At 34.7% G+C, this 18,265-nt stretch overlaps 4 protein-coding genes across 7 annotated transcripts; 1 reads left to right on the top strand and 3 right to left on the bottom strand.

Annotated features, from left to right (window-relative positions):
* LOC18602497 (DNA-directed RNA polymerase II subunit RPB1) lies at positions 1,762–4,823 on the bottom strand. Its single transcript, XM_007033908.2, has one exon. The coding sequence runs from the start codon at positions 4,128–4,130 to the stop codon at positions 2,025–2,027; it is 2,106 nt and encodes a 701-aa protein (XP_007033970.2). The 5' UTR covers positions 4,131–4,823; the 3' UTR covers positions 1,762–2,024.
* On the bottom strand, positions 5,088–5,800 carry LOC18602496. The gene has a single exon (XM_007033907.2). The coding sequence runs from the start codon at positions 5,701–5,703 to the stop codon at positions 5,311–5,313; it is 393 nt and encodes a 130-aa protein (XP_007033969.2). The 5' UTR covers positions 5,704–5,800; the 3' UTR covers positions 5,088–5,310.
* Positions 6,264–11,796, top strand: LOC18602495. 4 transcript variants are annotated; one of them, XM_007033904.2, is made up of 12 exons: positions 6,264–6,480; positions 6,609–6,685; positions 7,389–7,464; positions 7,554–7,626; positions 7,724–7,775; positions 7,998–8,059; positions 8,341–8,404; positions 8,931–8,988; positions 9,092–9,178; positions 10,397–10,490; positions 10,797–10,901; positions 11,380–11,796. In XM_007033904.2, the coding sequence occupies exons 1-11, from the start codon at positions 6,392–6,394 to the stop codon at positions 10,887–10,889; spliced, it is 825 nt and encodes a 274-aa protein (XP_007033966.1). In that variant the 5' UTR covers positions 6,264–6,391; the 3' UTR covers positions 10,890–10,901; positions 11,380–11,796. The 4 variants fall into 4 exon arrangements, with proteins under 4 accessions (XP_007033966.1, XP_017975952.1, XP_007033967.2 ...); XM_018120463.1 differs by having other exon boundaries at positions 11,360–11,796; XM_007033905.2 differs by having other exon boundaries at positions 11,357–11,796.
* LOC18602494 (tetrapyrrole-binding protein, chloroplastic) lies at positions 13,169–14,199 on the bottom strand. Its single transcript, XM_007033903.2, has one exon. The coding sequence runs from the start codon at positions 14,082–14,084 to the stop codon at positions 13,305–13,307; it is 780 nt and encodes a 259-aa protein (XP_007033965.2). The 5' UTR covers positions 14,085–14,199; the 3' UTR covers positions 13,169–13,304.

Here is an 18,265-nt window from a genome sequence, read left to right as displayed (position 1 = left end):
TAATTTTATTAATTCAATTATTATTGATTACATAAATTAAATTAAAAAAAAAAGAAACAGAGGTTGATTTGGGAAAAGACATGTCCAAAATCCATCCTAGAAAACGTGTATTGTTGTCGCAGAGCTGTTTACCTCTAAATGCCCGACCCTTTTGTTTGACTTAATAATAATAAATGTGGTGCAAAAAAAAACAGGTTGGCTTTGTGTAAAGAAGAAAGAAACGGATTGAAAGCAAAGGCCGAAATGAAGGGCACATGCTTCATTCATCTTTTTCTCTTCTTTTTTTCAAATTTCTACCTTTATGTTATTGATGATATGATTGACCACAAGCAGTTGGATGCCTCTAAACACAGCCGAATCCATGGCCCACAGCTAGGGGTTATCACAACTCTGTTTTTTTTTAATTAAATATAATTAGGGGTGTAATAATTAATTAGGAGCGTTCATTGTTTGGCTTAAGTTGACAAAATCATATCCACTTTATTAGTTTGGTTTGATCCACTTTGATTGCATTTTAACTTTTTAAAAAATTTACATGAAAACGAAATCCAATTAATTTCTATCTTTTTCAAATGAATACATGTTGAGTTCTCATCATTATCTTTAATTATGTCGTAACTCATATTTTTATTTATATATTGATGAGGATGTTTTCAGTCAACAATTATGATGGTTTTGAATTAATGGTAAAATGTCTAATTTCTTAATAATAGAATTTTTTTATTATTCGGTTTGATTTGTTATGATGGTTTTGAAGGTAAAATGTCTAGTTTTTATTAATATAAATTTTTTTATCATTTAGTTGGTTTGATAATTAAAAATTAACCTTTTGAAAAAAAATAATGAAAACACTTTTTTTAATAGCTTATGAAAAATACTTTGAAATCTATTTTTTTTAATGGCATTGAAAAACACTTTGAAATCTAATATTTTTTATTTTTTGAATAAATTGAAAATTTTTCTATAATTTGAACCATCCCGTCAAAAAATATTTTTCATTATAGCCTATTTTTAAAATTATTTTATTATTAAAAAGTTTTTCACAATAACATATTAAAATTTATCAATTATGCAAACCATCGTCTTTTTTTGAGTTTTACAAATTTAAAAGCATAGAAAATTTCTTCCGTCAACAAGTTTAATTAGTTGACTTGTAAATAATTTTTACATTAAAGTGTTTTCTCCTTATGCTACTGATAAAAATGCATCAAACCTCACAATTCATAAAAATGAGTTCGTCAAAGGAGGCCAACTTTTACTATAAGCTCTTCGCTGTATTTTGGGTAGCACTATCTCTAGATGGATAAATCGGAAGACTCTTCGTGGTTTCCTTTTGTATTGTAAAGTTGAAGATTAAGTTCGATTTGAAGGGTGATCAGCGGCAGTGAAACTTGTGACATATTTTTTGTTTTAATTAAAAAAATGAATATAATTTTTTTGAATAGAAAAATAGATGCATTTATTACAAAATTAAATAGTTGAGTGCAATTTATAACATTTTTAATCCATTAAGGAACTAATTAATCAAAATGCATTTATTTTTGTTGTTCTCATAGAGTGGCAACTAAAGGAGTACTGGGTTGTCCTTACTCTTTGGTTAGATCAAACACAATAAATTTCTTCCAGATTAACATACAGAATATATATAAATTCTTTTCATTTTTGGTTAAATTTGAAATCACATTCATGGAAAATGGAAATTATTTTTACTAAAAATAAAAAATGACAATAACATACATACTTTGCCCAACAATGTACGGAATTGAATTTATTCTCTTCCTTAAATTTTCTCAAATGTCTAAAAAATACAGGAGAAAAGATTACAAGTATTTACATGACTTTTTTTTTTTCCTGAGAAATTAGCCAAAAACAAATAGCTAAATATGTATGTTCCAAGTCATTTTGCTTATTTGAATCATTTGATATTTTGATTAGGCTGGTGAGAGAGGATATCCACCGTTTTATTCTTAACATTAATTAAAATACTTATCTTGCATACTAGGCAATTGAGAATATAAGTTATTTCAAGGCCTAGTTTTGGTAGATGGTGGCGGAAGGAATGGGAAAGAGATTTTCGTTGGGATTGACGGTAGCGTTGTGCTTGCATTTGTTGGCGTAGTGGGGTTCATGCCAGAAAGTGGAGGCAAGGAAGCTCCACGCAAAGGTGTCTCAGATGTCCTTGGCGGCGCCATCGCGGGTTGTTTTAACCCTGACGTTGTATTAGACGAAGATGGATGAGCAGTAGGAGAAGGCGCAACTGCTGATTGTGTCGAGCTTGGAGTCGTGTTTGGTAAAGATGGTTGCGAGGAAGCCTTCGGTGCAATATTAGACGGAGATGTATGATTTGGTGAAGCCGTAGGTGTCATTGAGGATTGGGGCGAAGCTTGATGAGCTGAAGGTGATATTGCAGGTTGTGTCAAGCTTGGGGTTGAGTTGGATAATGATGGATTAATATTGTTAGGCAACGACGGTTGGGTGGTATTAGAAGGTGAATTTGAAGGCAATGCCAAGCTTGGGATTTTATCAGGCGAAGATGGTTGAGAGGAAGCTATAGGTGCCATTCCAGGTTGTGTCAAGCTTGACGTTGAGTTGGAGAACGATGGGCTATTTGTAGGCAAAGATGGTTGGCTGGTAGCAGAAGGCGACATTGAAGGCAGTCCCAAGCTTGGAGTTGAATTTGACAATGATGGTTGAGACGAAGCCATTGGTGCCATACCAGGTTGTGTCAAGCTCGGCGTTGAGTTTGGTAATGATGGTTGCGAGGAAGACATAGGTGGCATTCCAGGTTGTGCCAAGCTTGGTGTTGAGTTGGAGAACGATGGAATATTTGTGGGCAAAGATGGTTGGCTGGTAGCAGAAGGCGACATCGAAGGCAGTCCCAAGCTTGGCGTTGAGTTTGACAATGATGGTTGAGAGGAAGCCATAGGTGCCATTCCAGGTTGTGCCAAGCTTGGTGTTGAGTTGGAGAACGATGGAATATTTGCAGGTAAAGATGGTTGGCTGGTAGCAGAAGGCGACATTGAAGGCAGTCCCAAGCTCGGCGTTGAGTTTGACAATGATGGTTGAGAGGAAGCCATAGGTGCCATTCCAGGTTGTGCCAAGCTTGGCGTTGAATTGGAGAATGATGGACTATTAGTAGGCAAAGATGGTTGGCTGGTAGCAGAAGGTGATGTTGCAGGCAGTGTCAAGCTTGGCATCTTATCTGGTGAAGATGGCAGAGAGGAAGCCATAGGTGCCATTCCATGTTGTGTCAAGCCTGATGTTGAGTTGGACGAAGATGGATTAGGCAACGATGGTTGGGTAGTTTCTGAAGGAGACGTTGCAGGCAGTGCCAAGCTTGGCACTTTACCTGGTGCAGATGGATGAGTAGAATCCATAGGTGCCATAGCAGGCTGTGCCAAGCCTGGCATTGAATTGGACGAAGGTGAATTATTAGTAGGCAACGATGGTTGGGTAGTAGCTGAAGGCGAGGTAGCAGGCACTGCCAAACTTGGTACTTTATCTGGAGAAGACGGATGAGTAGAAGCCATAGGTGCCACAGCAGGCTGTGCCAAGTTGTTTGTTGAATTGGACAGAGATGGATTATTAGTAGACGAAGATGGTGGGGCATTAGCTAAAGGTGACATTGCGGGTTGTGTCAAGCTTGGCTCTGTATTAGACAAGGACGGATGAGAGGAACCCATTGGAGCCATTGTTGGTTCTCTCGAGCCAGGGATTGAATTACGGGAAGCTTGCTGAGAGGGTGTGGGCTGTGTTGAGCTTGGGATTGTTTTAGATAAAGATGGCTGAGTAGAAGCTTTAGGCGCTGCTGCGGGCTGTGTCAAGCTTGGCGTAGAATTAGGCAGAGATGGTTTATCTGAAGCTGAGGATGGTGTCGTTGATTCTGATGAACTGGGCATGGAACTAGAAACGGATGGTTGAGAGCCGGCCAAAGGAGGCTCTGCAGGTGCTGTGAAACTTGATTTTGAACTGTGCGGAGGCAGTGATGATTGTGGAGCAGACACGGACAGCACAGATGGAGCTGGAGACCGTGTCTTGTCAAGCAGATAGCGAGCTGCCAAGTTTGTATCAATGCCTGAAAGCATGACAACAATAGAGAAAGCCAATAAGAAACAACTGGTGAAGGCCATTGCTGTCTAGATTTATGTTCTTTCCAAGAATATGAGCTATAGGATCAGCAAACAGAGGACTTCCCCATGGTTTCTTGAGGGGAAAGCCATGCCAGAATTTCAGTTTTATAGTTCAAATGTGATCATTGATAGTTGGTGAGTAGTCATCATGTGGGATTTAGAAAATCCCAAAATCCTTCTTAAATTCGTATCTTTGCTTTACTTTCTCCTTCCCCTCTGCATTGAGAAAAACATAAACCATTCTGTGATTGGCTAAATGAGTTTACTATAACAAAACCAACATCATCAAAGACATGAAGTCAAATTTTTTTCCTTCAAGGTCCACTGATTCCCTATCCCCCTTTGGATTCATATCAGAGCTAGTAAGCTTTAACCTAAGGCATTAAAGGCGCCTTTTATTCACTAATTTCGACATTGTGGAAATCCTCCCAACTTTCTTGATTATTCTTCAAGCTGGCCTAACTTCTGCTACCAAGCCAAACCCACAATAGCTTAGTTCCAACTTTCTGACTTGCTATTTCTCTATTTCCACTTAATTTCAATTTTTCCAATTAAAATACTAAATCAAAAGAACTCTCTGCAATATATCTCAGGTTAAAACAGGCTGATTTAGTTAAAGAATCATCAGCTAAGTTGTGTACTGTGATGTGTCAAATTAATTATTGGTCACATTTCTCATTCAAAGAAGAAATAGATATGGTTGAATGTTGTTGTACTTTCTGGTTTTTCAATATTGTAAGTCAATCTTTAATCTGATTGAACTCTTTTTCAAAGTAATGATAGCTTGGACTTGTACTGAACTCCACTGCAAACTAGAGTTGACAAATTTCGTTTCAACAGAAAATAAAAGGTAATTCAGCTAGTTTCTCATGAATGAATATCCTGTGAACTTATCCTACCAGTTCGTATTGTTACAAAAATGGCTACCAGCACTTCCCAGAAGAAGATACCAAAGCAATGTAAAGCACTGTATTGAAATTTTCATTAGAAAATAATAATAATTCTCAATTACTCAAAATTCCTTTTGGTATATCTGAAGAAAAAAAAATATAACAATTCTGAATTACAGAAAATATAATTCAGAGGCCGAATCTCTGTAATTAAAAGCATCCTAAAGAATTAAGGGCGAAGATTATTAAGGAAATGTCTCTTGGCGTTTGTTGAATTTCGAAATGAAAGCCTAACCCATGCTAGGCCCGATTTCCGCCAACCTATCGGCACCATCGATCTCAACACCGACGCGGCGTAACGAGTCAAAGAGCGGCAAAACCAATCTCCGGCGGTGAATGGGTCTGGAGATCTCTTCATTAACATCGACGGCGATGTTGCTGACGCCGATCGCCTTCAAGCGGAACCCGAGTTTCTCGCCGACTCTGGAAGCGACTTTGGCGTCCCAGTAGTGGTGGGATCGAGGGAAATGGTCGAGCTTGGAGCGGTATTGGATGAGGAATTCTTGCTCGGCGGAGGAGGCCATGGCGACGATGTAGGAGGTCCCTGGCTGAGTCACGTGCGCGGTAATGTTGCGGCATGAGAGGACCAAGCGGAGCACGTGCTGACTCTGAGTTGCACACATTGTGACCCGGGCTCCAACAATGTTCGACTTGGAGGGGTACGCTGCGTTTCATGCTCATGGGGCGTGGGGGAGAACCAAAATAGTTACCTTCCCTTGTTTTCCGCTGCATTATTTTATCCACATCACCCTTAATTTATGTATAACCTAATCAAAGAGGATGAAAAGAAGAATGCTGACGTGGAATCTAATCGGACAAATTACCTTATTTAGGAATATAGTTTAAAAGAACTCTAATTTGGTAAACAAAATTACAAACAACCTTATTTTGATAAAAAAATTATGATATAATATTTTTAAAAAACCCTTTAATTATTTAAAAAGTTTAAATAAATTTTTATATTTTTTATTTTAAATTAAATATTATTTATTATTATATTACGTGACATAAATTATAATTAATAATAATTTGATATATTCAAAATTTTTAAATAATTTAAAATTTTATTTAAACATTATCTTAAAATTCTTAATAATAAACAAATGAATATCCTTTTGTTTATAAAATGTAAAAACCAAAAAAGGGAAAGCTATTTTTTATTTTTTAAATTCAGGTGTACTTGATGGGCTTGGGCAGTTGGGCTGTCCTTCAAACGATAACTTGCATTCTCGGGTGTCGGGGCTCGAGGGAGACATCAGAGTAGAAGGAAGAATAAGAAATTTTTGATCGGTGCTAAAATCAAAGACAAGTATGTCGAAATCCAAATCCAGGTTAATTTTATCCTGGGTTTTCTTTCAACAACTCCTTGTTCAATTCTCATTCACCATTTCGGCTAACAGGTATATTACAATCAGAGAGAAAGTACTTTCTACGAATTTTTAATGTCGAAAGACTTTTGGGTCCTTTTGTTTCTGCTTTTTAATTCTTTTCTTTTAAAAAAAAAATAATGGGATTGACGGAATTGTAGGAAGGAGATTGGATTTCCAGAGAGGCGCATTTGCAGAACAACAGTTCAAGGAAGATATTTATTATCTGATGATAATGGTGAGTACTCGCTTCATCAATTCTCTTTTGGGCTGCCATAATTCAAGCTTTAGAGCTTGTAAATTTTGAAAAATCACTGGTTTTATTGGTCAACGGAATTAGATGTTGGAAAAAATAGGTATGAAAAACTGAATGGGAAGTATTTAAAGCTGTTTCCTTTCTCGTATGACTTGTGATTCCGGGGTTGCACATAGTTTCTTCCGCATGATCATTGAAGCAAAAGATTCTCTTTTATGGAACTGATTCGAAAACATTATTACCACAATATATAAAGGACACTTTTTTTTTTGTTAAATCAATATCAGTAAATCAAGAAACTTTATTAAATATTGGTACTTCAAAGATATACACCTGTGGTTCAGACTCTTTCATCTTTCGTTCTATCCTCAGATTGCTCAGAGTTTGGCAAACAAAAGGGAAAGTAAAAATTGTGATATGGAATGGAAAGGGAAAAGGAAGAAGTTTAATCTGATCTGTTTAGGGCTTCATTTGTACTTAAGACTTCATTTTCCCTCTCGTTTTTCTTTAATTTGTGTTCACGTTTCTACTTACTTGTTAATGCATACCATCACTACTTGAGAGTCTGTGTAACTCTTGTTGCAATTCTAACTTTGGCTATTGTATTACCTATTGCATCTAATAAGTCTGGCATTTCATCTTATCTTTTAGTTTCATTAGCTTCACACTGGTATTTACATTGTAGGTTATGTGTGTGATGCTCTCTCATTGGATCCAGAGTCCCGTTGCTGTCCTGAAAGAGGAGACAAATTCTCTTGTCAGTGAGTTTATTTTTTCTAAGGTCCCCAAGATGCTGACTTTAATAACAGTCTTTATGGTAGCTTGTAACACCTTTTGTTCTCATTTGCAGCGGATGCAACATTCTTTCACAGTGTTGTAACTCCTATGAATTTTGTGTTTCATGCTGCCTACACCCTGCTCAAGTATCTTCTTTAGCACTCCTTTTTTTCCCGTTTCTTTTGGCTAATTATCATTTATATGATAGCGAAACTTAAATTTATACTGATATTTATTTTGCAGATACAAAAAGAACAAGTACTGAAACTGAAAATAGCTAAGCCAGCTACAGCAGGTAAGTTTATAGTTTTGGAAGCCACAATTATTCTAAGTAATCACTGGCACTTCTTGGGTTCTTGGTGTGGTAATTTGTCCAACTGAAGATATATTTAATTTTCAAAATTGTGATACTTTTCTTTCGTTTTTAAACATGGCATAGCTATCATTTAAGGGATTGTCTATGAGGTACCAGGTCATCATAATTTTTTTCTCTTTTTTGTTTGGCCTTCTTTTCCAGGGGCTTATCTCAGCGTCTTTGATTTTTGTGCTGGGAGGTGCCGTCACAGTTCTGAAAGTGTGGTAAGTGATATTCTATTGATATAGGAATTTATTTATGGTGTTCTAGATCATTTCTTTTATTAAATGAAAAAGAACTATCTAGATACAATTTCCTGGAAACCATTGGTAGTGAAGACAGTTATGCAATGCTGTAAATCACAAACCATGATAATGGTTCGTTAATTTTAATAACCTGTGTCATTTTCTTCAATAGTGACATTTCTTTAGGCAATATATGTGATTCATATAACAGTATTTTTATGTTTTGAGACTCCAATACTGGTGGTTAAATTATGTTTCAGGTTCACGAAAATGCTTATGTTAGTGATTTTCATCATTGCTTCTCACTCCCATCAAATTCTACTGGTATGTTGAGACATGATTTTCTTTTCATTATTATTATGTCATTGGCTCATCCCAATAGTTATTTTACATTTTCATATTTTATATTTTCCTCTTAAATTCTGCTCCACTGGTGCGGTGTATAGGAAAAGATAGAAAATAGAGAACAGAGAGAAATCAGAAAGAAATGAATGTGACAGAGGAAATTGAAAGCATAATAGATGACCCAGGGAAAGGAAATAGAGGGGATCTTAATTGTCCAAAAGCTTGTAGAAGGTGAAACAATAGAAGTGTTTATAAGCTACTCCATATTACTTGTGAAATAAGCATAGATTAATTAATTTAATAACCCCAAAACCTTGAAATTTCTATTGAGCCCATAAATATAACCAAGTAATAGCAGAAGGTTTTGCAGCTCGTGTAAGATATTGACACCCTTTCTATTGATATATTTTTAACTTGCATAACTATGCTGTTTGAAATCAACAGTTATCTTTCTGGTTGAGTATTTAAGCATTGAATTATATGGATTGAATTTTCCTTGCAACAGGGTCCTCTGTCACACCTGTAGAAGCCAGACTACATGGAATTAATGTTATCATTGGAAGGTGAATCTCCATTGTGATTGGCTGATTTGGTTCTGTTTCTTTACTCTTAACATGTAATTTTTTGTCAAGCTAACACTTTTTCTCTTTTTTCCATGAAACATAGGCAAGGAGAGTCTTGTGATTCAGTTTGCAGGTCAAATGGACAATCATGCGTATTAAATAAGCTTTTGGTACTTAACCAGTGTGACATGTAAGTTCTTCATGGTCTTTTTAACCTTTTTCTTCTAATATTTGGTTTTCTTGTTCATTATTTTTCTAAGTACATGGCTAAAAATTTTTTGGAGTGGCTTTTTCTGTTTGGTTGATCTGCCTGCAATGACAATAAACCTGCCACTCAGAAGAGCACAAAACAAACATTGACACATGCACATACCTTAATTGATGCATAAATTGAGACATGCTGTAGGAGTTGGGATTATCAGCACTAGCTCTCTTGCAGATTCTTTTATTTATATTTTTATAAATCTATATAGCTTCCTCTTAAGAGACAAGCTTTTCTTTCATTTATACACACACAAAGAACAGACTAGCTTTTATTTTCTTTTTGTCACCTTCTTTCTCCTTACCCCAATGTGTGTGGCCAAAGGTGTGAGGATGAGCTTCACTATGCTCCTCCAGCTTAATTTGGCTTCTTACTAGTTAAAAGGCCAAATACTTGACATTTTTTTTCCATGTACATGTAACTTTAGTTTTTGTCTAATCACATGTAGTATTTCAAATAAGGAAATCTTTTAGACTTTGTGTGAATGTAGCATTTGAAAATTCCCATTGAATTTTGAACTGAAGCAATTCAAAATAAAGCAATTTGAAATTACAGAATCTAATTGTGCTTCAAATTGAAATTGTGGCTTTCTGGGCTTTTCCAAAAACCATGCCACTTTGTAATTCAACAAACTATTAGTTGCTGTTACAGATACCTAATCAAAGACAAATAAAACCAGTTTCAAGATGTCAATACAAATGTGAGAGAGAAAGAGAGAGCAAAACAACCTCATGTAAAAACTGCCTCACTTTCTACTACATCTTGTGGTGATTTCTCTGCTTTTTCATTATCATTTCACATTTGTATCTTGCATTCTCAAAAATGTTGCTGATAATTATGTTCCATCAAATGCTAGGAGAATGCCTTAGAATGCTAGGTGGTTTTGTTGAAGTTACAGTTCTTGTTATTACACTTATCCCCATTGTCTTTTGATAACCTGAATTGTGCCAATCTTCTTGCACTTCCTATCATCCATATATATTATCCTTGGCTTATAACATCCAAGGAGGAAAGTGTAGGTGTAATATTAAACAGGGAGGTTCTTTTTGATTTGTGCTTGAAATCATTTTCTAAATTAATGTTTCATGCGCTTTCAATATCTTCTTTGCTTCTTGGATTTTGGTTTGAGTTCTTCTTTCTAAACAGTATCCAGAAATATATGAGCTGCAAAGGAGCATGCTTGGCAAGTGTTGGTGCAGATCAACCTGCAGAAGTCGTTTATGATGCTCCCAAACATTTGGTATATTGCCCCTTTTTTATAAAACTTTATATTTGCAAGAATTGTGTATTACCAGATAACTTAGTGATTACTTGGAAGTGTTTGGACATCAAAACTTTCATGCTCAGTTTCTCACCTTGCCATGGAAGTAAAATTAAACTATGTGTGCTAAACTGGTTGTTTATACTCATAATTGAAATAATTTCATTCTAGTTAGTTTTTCATTTTTATGAAAATGCAAATCATGTAATAAAAAATGAAACCCTATCAATACACTAAAAATTTAATTCTAAAACTTTAGTATTACATATTTTCTCTATCTTTCAGAATCCAGGAGCATGCTTGTATACTCGAACACAATCAATGCTGTCATGTGATGGTTCACATCTGCATACCAAGAGACTTTGCCCTTGTGCGTAGTGCATTATTTTGGTAAGTTTGGTTTCTCTGTGAGTTGACTGTAGGATTAATTTTCCCTGTCAGAAGTTCACTGCAATGTTAGTGTGATCTTATTGGAATATTGGTTCGGCCTTATGCTATACTTTGCTAAACAGTCCATTCCTTCATTGTTTATCCTCGATCGTTTGGGAAAGATATGAAATTAAAACATAGTGTACTCTTCTAAGTTAAAATGAGTTGTTGGAAAAGGAGTATAGTTAAAATAAGTTGTAAGAGTACATCCTTGGATTCTCGGTTATTTCACTCTGTACAACTAAGCAGATGCATTGAAGCCATTGGACCTGCTTTCATCTTTAATTTGTTTAACCATTAACAACCCTACTATTTCTCATGAAACTGGTTTGGGTACCTCTAAATCAAGTTGCAAAAGTTGTAGGTGAGCAGAACCTTGCTTAGATAATTGTTTACCTTTAATTGTTATTTTGAAGGAGATTGTTGTGACAATTTTTAGGTATGAAGCATGTCTCAAATCTGTTCTCAGCTGTATGTTCCGAAGAACTTTACGAAGGCTCCGATGTTCAGAGGATAAATTTTTTCAGAGGACCAATACATCCATCTGTTTGTGTTTTCGCATGTTCCCATTACAGCAAGTTAACGGTACACGGTTGCATGTTGTAGCATTATTGTACAAATTAGAAAGCAAGCTGCCATTGACATGCTAATTTATGTTGAAGCACTCATGCAACTAAATCAGATTGTGGAGATGGGATATTTTTGTAATTTTGAGTTGGTTAAATCAGGGGGTGAAGTCAAGGGAAAAGTTGTAATCTTCCAAGCTAAGCATTAAATTGACTTTGCTTCCAAGTAAGCTGACAGCATTCAGCTTATAATATGCTTTACAGAACTGTTATTATTATTCTTTTTAAAACTTCTATACTCTATACTGATAAGAGTGATGACAGGATTTCTAACAAGGTTAACCATTTTTTTGTAATTCTTAAAGTACACTGTTCAAACCCTCAAGCAAAAAAGTAATGTTTGGATGAGTAAACTAACTATATAATATTGAAGCTGCTAACTTAATGGAACTAAGCTTTGAAATTTTCTCTTGAGAATTAGTAGCATAAATCATTCCAAACATATCAAGTTTATATTCTTTCATTTAATCAAAGAAGTGTATTCAACGTTGGTAAATGCAAAAACTTAATTCCTTAAATTATGTATTAATAAGTTTGGGGGTAAGAGTGGGGAACAAATCCTCAACAGGCAAAAAGCCTATTACAGAATGTCTAATTATCTGGTGACTTTGGGGTGAGCTGGATTGTAGTTCATAGTTTTTAACCGAAGAAAAAATTTTGGGGCATTTTGAGTGCATGAATGAGTCAAAATTGTGGAGAAAAATAGCCCTGAAATGTCAAGAGACGTGGCAATTCTTTTATACAAAGAAAAGAGGGCTTAATGCTTCCATTCCATCCTTGGCTCTGCTCTTACCACCAAGCACTATGTGGGCCACTGCAAATTTGCAAAACCCAGATGAAGGAAAAAAGGACAGGTCCAAATCTTGCAGGGTTTCGTCTCTCTGTATGTCCACAAATAAAGATATTTGTAATGTGTTGTGCCATAAATTTCTGGAAGAGAACTGCCGAGGATAGTGCAGAGCCATGAATATTGTTCTCCCCCCTCAACTCCTTCCGCTTTTTCTTTATCAGTCGATGTCTAAGTTAATGCTAAGATTAAGAAAACGGGTTTATTTTTAGTGTATCTTTATATTGAAATTTTGTCATTATGTTGATATTCAATAGTGTATGCATGTGTTATTTATTCATCATAGTAATGATTTTGATTCCAAAAGCTTCACCGAACCTTTAACATCTACTTTTTCCCTTTACGCTATGGCCTCCATGATGGAATTACAATTTGGCATACTTGCATTTCCTTCACCAAACCTAACCATTTCTTTTCCTATTATTTTAATCTTTGAAAGGCACAATGCAGACCATAGTTTGTCAATGGGGTAGTTTCTTTCTTTCTCAACAAGTACCCTTGATCAAATCAAAAGAAAAAGGTCACAATCAAGAACAGGCAAAAAAACAAACAAGTCAGTCTTTTGTTTGTCATCATCCTTCTCTCAGAATTGCATTGAAGATCAAATACCAATGACTGCTTTTAACTCCAACGCCCGCATTTAATATTTCAAACAGAAAAGGTAACTGAGCCATTGTGCCTCTTGGAAATTATGTGAGGCAAGCTTTCGAGGGAAAAAAAACAAGCAAGAAATACAGTGGTGTGGACAACAAGAAAGACAAAATTTCATCCCTGTAAAAAGAAGCAATAATTATATACCACCTATGATCATTACAGACATTGATTAATTTATTTTGAAATTCCAATTCAAGTTTTACAGTGTTTTTTGCTAAAACATTGGGCAAAAAGTGATCAAAAGCTATAGTCTGGTTTGAAAAATTTGTTGCTGAGTGGCTTTGCTCCATCTCTCAAACCTTTGACAGCCCCATCTTCTCCACCAACTTCACCTTCTTCTTCGTCATCCTCCTGACCCTCAAAAGCTGGATGGCTAAGAATACTGTTAAGCAGCTGTGTTCCCCTTAGAGCATTTGTCAATGGCAAGTGACCCTCGGGTGTTTCATCATTTAGTTCCCACATAAACTCATTCGGGAAAGCCCTGTAGTTGTATTGCTCAACCTCGGTGTCAAGCTTCTTCATCCACCCAACTTTGAGAAAGAACTTGGTGAAGTCCTTGTCAACTTTCTGCCACAATCTTTTTTGAACACTGTATCCGAACCTGTTGCTGCTGTACTGCTTCCAGAGGTCATCGATAGCTATGAGGTCGGCTTCAGAGATGAACTGGACCTCAGAGAAGAAGACATAGCCACGTTTCTCAGCTGCTTCCCCAGCTAGGACTATGAGGAGACGGCGTGTCTCTTCATCAGCCTGGCGGAAGTTCTGAGTGGAAAGGTGGTGCTGGAGGGCGTCGAAGGAGATAGGCTGGGAAGTGGAGGTGGTAGAGGAAGTGGAAGAGGTGGTAGAAGAGAGAGAGAAGGTGGTGGTGGAGGAAAGATTGTTAGTGGAGGAGGAGGAGGAGGAGGAGGGTCTGATGAAGAGGGAGGAAGGAGGAGGAGGGATGGATTCTGAGGTGGAGAGGCGTTTGAGGGAAGAGTATTGGGGATGATGGAGGTACCTTAGAGAGTTTGTGGTCATATTTTGGTTTGATAAGGATGGATGGATGGGGGAAGAGAGGGAAATTTAAGAGTGTGGTGGGATTGCCAAAAAGGGGTGGTAGAGAGGAATGTGATGGGCTTACAGTACCTACGAACCCTATTTGATGGAAGATAAGATATGAGTGAGGAGGGAACAGAAACAGCCCATCAGGATTCTGGAGTAATACAATGCAGCATTCTGATTGGCCAGCTCAGGGTGAGGCTATATCCCCCCCCCCCCCCTCCTCTCTCTCTCTCTCTCTCTCTCTCTCCTTCAATTTGATTATGCTAACTTTCATTGATGATGGCAAGGAATGGACCCAAACAAATTTTGTTGACCCTATGTCTATGTGAGATTAATAGGCAATAGATATTGATATATATATATCATCACATTGACTCATTTTTTGTTAACTGTAGAATTCAACTAAAGTGTATAGAATTCCTTTATTTGCTTATGCCAATCATTCAAGAATGGAACTCAATTTTTTTTTTTTTTTATAATTGAGAGAGAGAGAATTCGAATCATATTCTTTAAATAGAGAGATTATGCACCAACTAATAAGATAAATACTCAGGTGCAGAATGGAACTCAATTTGATCTAATTATTTAAAGGAAATTTTAAGTTATTTTTTTCTTTCCAACGAAAGAAAAATATTACAGTTCAAATTTAAAATTTTATTCAAATCTCACAATAAACAAATTTATTCCTCTATCCCACGTAACATTTTAATCTAAATTTTGATATGAACCTATTAATATTTGTTCATAAAATAAATTTGAAAGTTAATAGCCATAATGATTCAAATTGTCATAAAATTTTGGGTATAAGTCTAATCTCCAAGGTGCAGCTAATTAACTCCAAAAAAGGAAGTCAAAACATCTGGACCTGTTCCCTCCAAGGAATTAGCCATTTCGGTATAGAGCGGTTGGGCCTTGGGACACATAGGCTTGGCCGTTGGCCTTCACATAATTAATGCTTTCTTACATAATAGAAGTGTATAAATCTTTAAAAAAAAAAAAGATTGATTCAATTAATTCGGTAACAGTTTTCAAAACAAGAACTTTATCAATAGTGCAACGTTTCAATTTCTAGGTTTTAGGCTGTTATTTTAAAGACACAATACCTTATTTTTATTTCTTGTTTGTTGTGCCCTTCGTAATTCTACAATAATGAGAACAGAAAGAGCAATGAAAATCACTTTTCTTTACCCGAATATTAATTTGTTGTAAAAAATAAAAAAAAAATAATACCTGTAACTGATCAACAATGTGTATTTATAGATTTCGGATAATTTATTTACGCATTAAAATACTTATAAGCCGTATTTTCTTTATTTACTAGCAATGGCTAAATTTTATCAATTTAAATCTTATTTCCTTTAACAAATTGTTTTTTATTTATTTTTTAAGATTTCAAATCCGAAAAATCTTTATAAACTTATAATTAAATTGAATACTTAAATACTCTTTAACATAATACTATTCCAGAAAGAGCAAAAATGTGATATTTATTGTCCGAAGATTATCTAAATGCAATTGCTAACAAATAAAGCTAGGCCTACCGGTTGTTAACTCTTCTTAGGAGGGATAAGGTCTAAATTTAGAATCCCCACTCCCTTAAGCTACCTAAAAGAACTTGGGGAAAAAGGAGAAAATGGAGTGTAAGGAGCATTCATGGAGTTATCCATTTTTGGAAGGGCTAGTCTTTTCTACACACACCTACTACTCTGTAGTCGCCGCTGATGGGTGGCTCATTACTTCAATTTTGAAGGAGTTCTTTTTAGGCTGAAAGTTTCAAACAGAATCTCAAGTAAACTTTAACAATTTTGAATATGACATGATAATACAATATAAAAAAATATATGAGATTAAACAAATTTAGATTTAATTTTAACATGTTTCGTGTAAGACACAAGTAATATGTTTAATTAATCGTATTATTGTATTTAAATGTGCATGCGTGACACGTTCATCAACTTATTAAAAATTAATAATAAAAAATTATTTTAACTTTATTTAAATAATTTTAAATAATTATTTTAATAAAATTTTTAAATTTTATGCAAATAATAATATAATTATATCATGCTCAAATCCTAATTTTGAACTTTTGCTTTGTTATCATTTTAAATCTTTTGATCTACTTTTATTCATATATTGTTTTCATTTCATTATTAGATTTTGTGACATTAAAATGATATGACATTGACAAATGAGTTTTCGATTTTGATTGGAGTGTTTGGAATTAATCATAGTTCATCATATGATTAATGATATTTATTTAATTATAGATAATTTTAGATATTATTAATATTTTAAAGTTCAATGTTAATAATGGATTTTATCATATTATATGATAATGAATTTTATATATGTTAAATTTTATTATATTTGATGTTATTATTATTTTTTTATCATAATTGTTTCTATAATTATTGATTTTAAATTTAAATAATAAAATTAAATTCAATTATAAATATTTTTATTTAATCGTATTAAACGTGTTAATTGTGTTATTAATCATGTCGTGCCATATATTAATACGTTTAATAAACGTGTTTATTTTATTGTATCGTGTTATACAATTATTAAACATATATATATACATTATTCAAATTTAAGACACGAATATTATTTGTATCGTGATTGTGTTTAACGTTAAAAGAACCAAATTAAACACAGGCAAAATTTCTTCACGAGTTCTTAAAGCATTAATATACAAATATAGTACAAATGTAAGCTTCACAACTATAATATATCAAGGGATAAAGCATCAAAAGGCCGTCACAAGTGGCCAAAATGTACATTATTTGGTTCAATCATACTCATGAACAAATTAAATACAAACAGAGAGAATTACAGCAAAGCAACTAATTAAATTTTGAAGTAAACACTCATTTGCAGATAAAACATCTTGAGAGAATCAAATTACAGATTAAGTACCTGGCCAAGTATCATCCCACCAGACAGACACAAAAACCCAACCAAAACTCATAAAAGCCGTCAAATCTTTACTTATGCTCAAACTATCTACAAATCTTTACCAAATCAACCACAATTTCAATTCAAAAAGCCAAAACTTTTCAATGATAATGCACACTTGTTTCTGTTTGATGATATATGTGCATGAGTATCACAGAAATGAGGATTTTAATTTTGACAAGATTTGAAATAAAGGAGATCAGGCTAAAGAAAGGGTGAACAATGATTGACACTCACTGGGGTTGTCTTTGAAATTTGTTGCTTTCCGGAGCTATTTACATATTGAAAAAGTTAATAAGTTTTTTTGTCTTCCTTCTAAAAAGAAATCTACTTTAACAAAATATTCACAATAACCAACACAATAGCCTATCAGCAACCATGCTTTTAAAAAGGAGATATCAAGGTCAAATTCCCCCCCTCAATCCAAAGAAAGATAAATATAAAACATTAATCAAAGTCAATAAGAATCAGTTTAATTGAACACCATCCAACATTCTCCAAACACCTAAGAATTTTCAATCCCATATAGGTTAGCAACCTTTGTAGACATCAACCATTAATTGCATCAAAGGTAAAACCCCATTCCAAGATGAGTGCTTTCTTTTGCTAACTTTTTCATCAGAATCCCTGATGGCACACTACAAATTTCTATCCAAGAGTAGCTATTCAAAGAAGCTCAAATACTCAAAGTCATTGCATGCATTAACTAATAGTAGTAATTGTTTTTGAAAATTTAAAGAATCATGATGACACCGTCACTTATAACCGTTATGATATATGCCAATATCATATGCTAATAAATTAGTAAAGTTAAACCTTGTTTCTACATCAGCTAATCAAATTGAATAGGCACTTGCCACCTGTTTCCCTTAATCAAATTTTTGACAAGATGAAAGTATCCTTACCTATGCTTTAAGGATACAGGTAAGGGGGGGGAAAGGTTAAATGAAGGAGTTTTACACTGCATTGCCTCTTCAAAGGATGAGAGAGAGCATACACAGCCCTGATTCTGGCAAATCATCAATCAAGAATGAGAACTATCTATGCTTTTTATGTATCACAATTTTTGGATCAACTCAAACTCATGGCATTGGTTTGATGACAATATTACCTACATAGGACATACTCATGAGTATATTATAGTTGTGATTTTGTGCTTATCTAGCATGAAAATTTTCAGGAATTTGACAATCAGA

This window comes from Theobroma cacao, chromosome 4 (genome assembly GCF_000208745.1).
Source record: "Theobroma cacao cultivar B97-61/B2 chromosome 4, Criollo_cocoa_genome_V2, whole genome shotgun sequence".
Lineage (NCBI taxonomy): Eukaryota > Viridiplantae > Streptophyta > Magnoliopsida > Malvales > Malvaceae > Theobroma > Theobroma cacao.
The sequence above is the reverse complement of the archived record's forward strand: the minus strand, read 5'-3'. Positions and strand labels throughout refer to the sequence as shown.